Here is a 6000-nt window from a genome sequence, read left to right on the forward strand (position 1 = left end):
TGCTCCGTGTTACGAGGAGTAACTTTACACGGACGTATAATTCCAGGGGAAAGAATGTGAGGTCTGCCTGCAAATATTTATATAACAAGTTGGCAATGCAATTTATTTTATATTTCATTTCTATCACGGTGTTTTTCTCTCAAGGATGGAAGCCGAGCGAAGCGGCCGGGGAGCTCCGACTCCCTCTGCCGATTGGATAGAAAAGTAGATCGTGGTGGTATTTTTAAAAAAAAAAAAATTGACCAAAATGAGAAATCAGCGAAAACAGAGAGCGTTTTAGACGTGTTTTCCGAGGATATGAAACCGTCCGGAAATACACCGAAAAAACTCCCTGAAAGAGAGCAAGTTGTTTCCGGAGAATGAGGAAAAACAGAGCATTTGTTTGAAATGTCAAGAAAATAGTAGATCTAGAAATCACCTTTAAATGACAGAACGGAGAAATGAGCGTTTAGTCAATAATACACTTAAAACTCGACGGAAGAGCTGGAAGTTTATGTCTACTTTACATTACATTACATTTGGCAGACGCTTTTATCCAAAGCGACTTACAATAGAGGACATAAGGGACTGAAAATACACTTGCAAATACAAGATACACAGGAAATATACAGAACAGTAAGCTTGGGTTAGTGAGTTGTTTTTTTTTTGACAAAGACAAACACAAACGTACACACACACACTGCATAGCCTAACTCGCTGCCTAACCTGATCTGGGGCATCAGCGCAGTAAAAAGTCCTGAAAAAGAACTTTTTTTTTTTTTTTTTTTTTTTTTTCTGCTTTAAGTGTCCTGAAAAAAAAAAAAAAAAAAAAACAGCTATCTGGAACAAATTGGAAAATCCTGTTTTAGTCATTCACACGATCGGAAGTGGAAGTTCAAACGTGAAAAGAAAATTCACCCGGCGCGTCGCGACGACTTTACGCGTCTGTGGTCCGGGAGACACGTGTTTCCCCGGCCTCGCTTCCACGTTTCCCGCGGATCCCGTTCCCCGCAGACGTAAACATATAGGCGTTTTTCTTTCGCATCGGGACGCGGCCGAGGCGGTGGTTTATTTGAACACGTGAGTCAGAATCGGTCTCCGCGGGCCGCAGCTGGAGAGAGCAGCCCCACCCAGCAGCAACAGTATCATATGTGGTTGTAACCCTCCTTCCTCCTCCTCCTTCCTCCTCCTTCCTCCCTTCAGCAAACTCCCTCCGACTTCTGCATGTCAGACACCCCTCCCCTCCGCTCCGGGATGTTTTGTCCTCAACTCACTGAGCTGAATTGAGTTTCAAGACGGAGACTTTGACTTAACAGCGGCAACCTGAAGAGCAACTAGTGTTGTGCAGCTACAACTGTTGGCAGCCGAATGCTTGTTTGTGGTGAGTGTGTTTTTATGTTTTTGTGCCGGAATGCGGTTGGCTGCAGTTTTCCATTTTTTTTTTTTTTTTTTTTTTCTTAGGAGAAGATTCAGCTCGTGCAGCTTTGTTTCAGTCTTCGTCTTTCCCTTTTTTCGCGTGTAAACTTGTGTTGTGCGCATGATTTGTTTTTTTTTTTGGTTTTGTTTTTCTGAGCATCCCTCAGTCCTCGGTGCCGTTTAACATTTCCTGCAACTTTAAGGGAAGTGAGGGAACCGGTTGGATTAAACCGCTGGATGTCACCGCATTGACAGGTACACGCGTTCGACCGCGTTCCCAGCTTTTGGACGCATCTTTTTCAATGAATCACTTGTCGCAAAATGAAAACCTTTGACAGACTAAGAACGCCGCTCTGCTACGACAGTCCAGATGCGGTGTAATGTGGAATAGAAAGTATTTCCTGAAAGAACCAAACGGGGGAATGATGTCGACATGCGTTACCGGAGAAAACCGGGTTTTCTAATCTTTTCGGCAGAGCGGCGACGACGACTTTAGCGAGGACGGACGTTTCCAGGACGAGAAAGGGGTACGAATCGCTTGTTCGATCGGAAACGACGGAGAAGTTGTAAAAACACTCATCGGACAACGCGAGCCCTGAGGCGCGTGGATCTTTTGTCCACCTCCAAGATGCTCAGTGCCTGAGAAACGGGACACCGCACTCTCCTTTTCAAGCCTCTGTGGTTGATGTCTCATGCTGCAGCTTTGGCTTACAGACCATTAATTATGAGACAGAGGGAAATATAAAGCAGACAGGGAATATTTTCTTCTTTTTTTTTTTTTTTTTTGTCTTTCCCACCCTTCCAAAAAAAACTTCCATTTTGTAGGAAATTGTCCCCATGAAAATGGAGTCTTCTGGTCTGTTTTTGCGCGATCGGACATACGACGCGTGCACCGTGTCTAATACGAGCTCAGAGCGTTGCAATATCATGTGGCTCCGTCACAAAAGGCTGTTTATGTGGTTCGGGGCTGTGCCGGGAAGAAGATCGGCGGCGGCGGCGGCCGGGCGTTTTGTGGCAGCTTCTCGCTCGGCCCTCGGCTTCATTTCTCGACCGTATAAAAAGCGGCCAGATTTTTTTAAGTCTCTTCCACCCAAGGGCACGTCATTTACCAAATGAATGGCCTTGTTTTCTGGACAGTTGAGCCAGTCACAGTCCATCATGCCACAGGACAAGTGAGCACACAGTGATACTTTTCAGTGACTGGGACGCCTGGAAGCGAGCTAATTAGCATAGCTCGGGGATACGGCGCGCGCGATGCATGACAACAATAATGATAATGCGTGAAACCATGTATAGACCGACGAGTTGCAGCTGACACAGGGGGCGCTTTATTCCTCCGTGTTGTGATTGGATGAACACAAAGATCCCTGTTTTTTAAAAAGAAAAAAAATGTTTTATTTGTTTTGTTGAGTGGCTTTCTGTGCCAGTCGTGAAAGAGCGGAGCTGTTGTCTCACTGCTACGTCACAAAAGTGTTTTATTCGCGTCCGTTTTGACAGAAAATAGCGATTTTTAACAGCAAGAGTGGGAATCCGTGCCGACCGCGTGATTCGATGCTACGACCCATCGTTTTATTGGGTGATATTTGGCTTTTTGAAGATGTGGCAAATCTGTGCATGTGTTGGTTGATACCAAAGCGTCACAAATCAGTATTCAGATTGTAAAGAACTATCAGTTTGTTCTATTTCCACACAGATATGTCATATCTGGCTGAATATAGATTGGAAGGTCAGTATCGGCACATGACGTTGGTATCGTGTTATTTCCACGTAATATTTGTTTGCTAATCAAATTAGCGTGTCCGCACCTTGTGAATGGGCTCAACAGAGAGTTCCTTTTCACCTTCGCACCCACATTTCACACCGATGGCGGTGTAGCGACCCATGCTAACGGGTTAGCACCTTGCGGTTTAGCTAAACAGGAGACGTCTTTATGACATAAATGTTCTGAGGTTTTTCAAATCGGTCCATTTTTGATGTCAAACGCCGTCCGATCGGTCGGTTTCGGATGATTCGGCTGTTTCATGTCGACCGGGCTGGAGCGCGTAACCCGCGGATACCAGCCAAGTAATCTGTATCGAAATATTGACCCCCGAAATTGCATATCGGCCGAAAAAAATCAAACTAGAGTGGAGTTTATTTATGAAGCGCCAAATCACAGCAATTTTCTAAATACACGTTACATGTCGAGCAGATCTGGAACATTGTTTTCAAAATACCGCGAGCTGCTACATGATTCCGGTGACATGGAACAATAATAGCTTCTGATTCCAAAAAATAAATAAAATCCGACTCAGTCGCTCTCAGTTATAATGTCACACACGTATATTTGACTTTACGACGTTTTCCACCTGTGAATTGAGTCTCAGACGCTAAAATGTTTAACAATTTGAAAAACTCAGCTTGTTTCTCTTTCTTATTTCTGTTGCACCTTCTTAAAGCATGTTTCCATGTTGCACCGAACCTTTACCCAAAAAGTGTTTTAAATGTTACTGTGCTCCATTGAGGAAGGGAGAGCATTTTCCTGGAGATGATTATTTTTAGGCAGCGCAACTACCTGCTTCGATTCAGGCATCGTAATTACTTGGTAACGTTTAGGCAGCGTAAAAACTACTAGTTAGGGTCGGGAAAGCATCATGATTGGAACTAAAATAGTGCAGATGGTCGCTAAAGTAGTACTTTTTGTCAAACTTTCACAACTTGTCTGGATGTCGCTGCTATAATCCGCAAAACCAAGGAACGCCTGAGGTCTAAAAATTGATTTCCATCCACATTCACCAGGGAATCTGTAAATAAACCACAGGAGAGACAAATCCACCCGTTTTTACCAAGTGCTCCTCGGACGAATAGAAACAATGATATCGCTCCCTTAAAACGCTTATTATTATTATTTTGTGTACTTTTATTTTGGCTAGTCACATGTCCCCAGAAAGTGTTGCAAAATTATACTCGCTTAATAAATGAAAAGACTGCCCTAAACTGATGAAATTCTGGGAAGAGGTAAAAAAACAAATAAGTGAGATTTTAAAATTAAACAGACCAATTGATCCACAGCAATTTATTATGGGTACAGCGTCAACAAGCGATTTAAGGAAAAACCAGGTGTTTTTGCTAAGAGTTCTTCTATTAATTGCACATAAAATGATCACAGTAAACTGGCTCAAACCCCACCCACCTAATAGAGATATTATCTCTATTTGACTGAGTTAGATGTTTTTTTGTGTTTTTTTTTTTTTTTTTAGTTTTATTTTATTTTTCGCTTGCCATTGAGGAAATAAGTGACCTATAAAGAATATCGTATGATGTGTATCTTGTTATGAGGTTTTGTAAGAATGTGTATGACTCTGTTAAGGAACCCGTTCTAATAAATGTTCAAAAAAATAAATGAAAAGACAAAAAAAAAAAACGCGGTCATCGAAGGTGCGCGCACACACACACACACACACACACACACACACAAAAATGAAGCAATCTGTCTTTTTAAAACGTAACAACACGTCTGCGTGTTGATATGGCTCCCGCGGTTCACCGGGTCGTGAAACTCAGCAGAAACGGCCTCGGTGGATCTCCGGAGTGTCAGTAAACACACACATGACTTCAGGTAGCACAATTGTAGGAAACTAAAATGAGGTTACGTGAAGGAGTGTGTGTCTGTGTGTGTGTGTGTGGACAAAGAAAGGGCTCCTTGTGATTTACGGTAGACTGAGCCACGGCCTCTCCAACCCACTCCTGATGACCCTGAGAGATTTGAAGCGAGCGTCACGAGGCGCCGGAGGAGGCGGGGGGGGTTCACCGGGCAGGAAGGCAACGAGCCGGTGCAAACGCAGGCGACGCCGTCACAGCTGGACGTCCCTGAGATAAAGCGGCGGGAGCGTAAAGGCGTCCCGGACGTTTGCGGCGCCGACCCCGCTCGCGCTCAAACAACGGCTTATCACGACGGCGGCGTCTGTTTACGGTGTTCGCCTGTTCGCCTTTGACATCCGGCCCCGCCTCCCGGTGTGTGTGTGTGTGTGTGTGTGTGTGTTTTCTCTCCTATCTGGGAGTTTGAGCGTCTTGCTTTTTGTCTTCCAGGATGGCACGCTGGGGAACCTCGGTGACCTGGCCCAGGAGTACTCGCAGTATTACGGCACATCCCTCAGTGACGTGCGGGAAAGGATGGAGGAGCTGCGCAAACGCAGAGTAGTTCAAGAAGCAGAGATGGTGAACCGGATTTTTGTCATCAAGCAGTTTGTGTTCTGTTGGGAAAATGTCTGAGTTCTGAGCAAAAATGGGAAAGTTCAGTGATAAATTGGGGAAACGCAATGGAAGAAGGGGATCATGTGCTAAGAGATTCCCTAATAATCTGCAATAGATGGATGATCGACAGATGGATAGATGGATGGACAGATAGATAGATAATGGATGGACGTATAGATGGACGGAAAGATAGATAGATAGATAGATAGATAGATAGATAGATAGATAGATAGATAGATAGATAGACGGATGGAAGAGAGGAAGGTGGGAAGGAACGAACGAACGAACAAAGATGGATGGATGGATGGATGGATGGATAGATAGATAGGCGGAAAGATAGATAGATAGAAAGATGGATAGATAGATAGACAG

At 44.3% G+C, this 6000-nt stretch overlaps 1 protein-coding gene across 3 annotated transcripts in view; it reads left to right on the plus strand.

Moving 5' to 3' along the window:
- Window positions 1-6000, plus strand: part of LOC147238016 (SAM and SH3 domain-containing protein 1-like) — a 73545-nt gene that overhangs the window by 47243 nt on the left and 20302 nt on the right. For 2 of the 3 annotated variants that reach the window (XM_086157634.1, XM_086157652.1), the window contains exon 3: window positions 5464-5592. In XM_086157634.1, the coding sequence (XP_086013760.1) occupies window positions 5464-5592 (129 nt within the window). Of the gene's footprint in view, window positions 1-1635; window positions 1651-5463; window positions 5593-6000 lie in introns of those variants that run through there. The other variant, XM_086157642.1, reaches the window with a different exon arrangement.

This window comes from Fistularia commersonii, chromosome 1 (assembly GCF_037954325.1).
Source record: "Fistularia commersonii isolate RoL2024-O1a breed Wild chromosome 1, RoL_Fcom_v1.0, whole genome shotgun sequence".
Classification (NCBI taxonomy): Eukaryota; Metazoa; Chordata; class Actinopteri; order Syngnathiformes; family Fistulariidae; genus Fistularia; species Fistularia commersonii.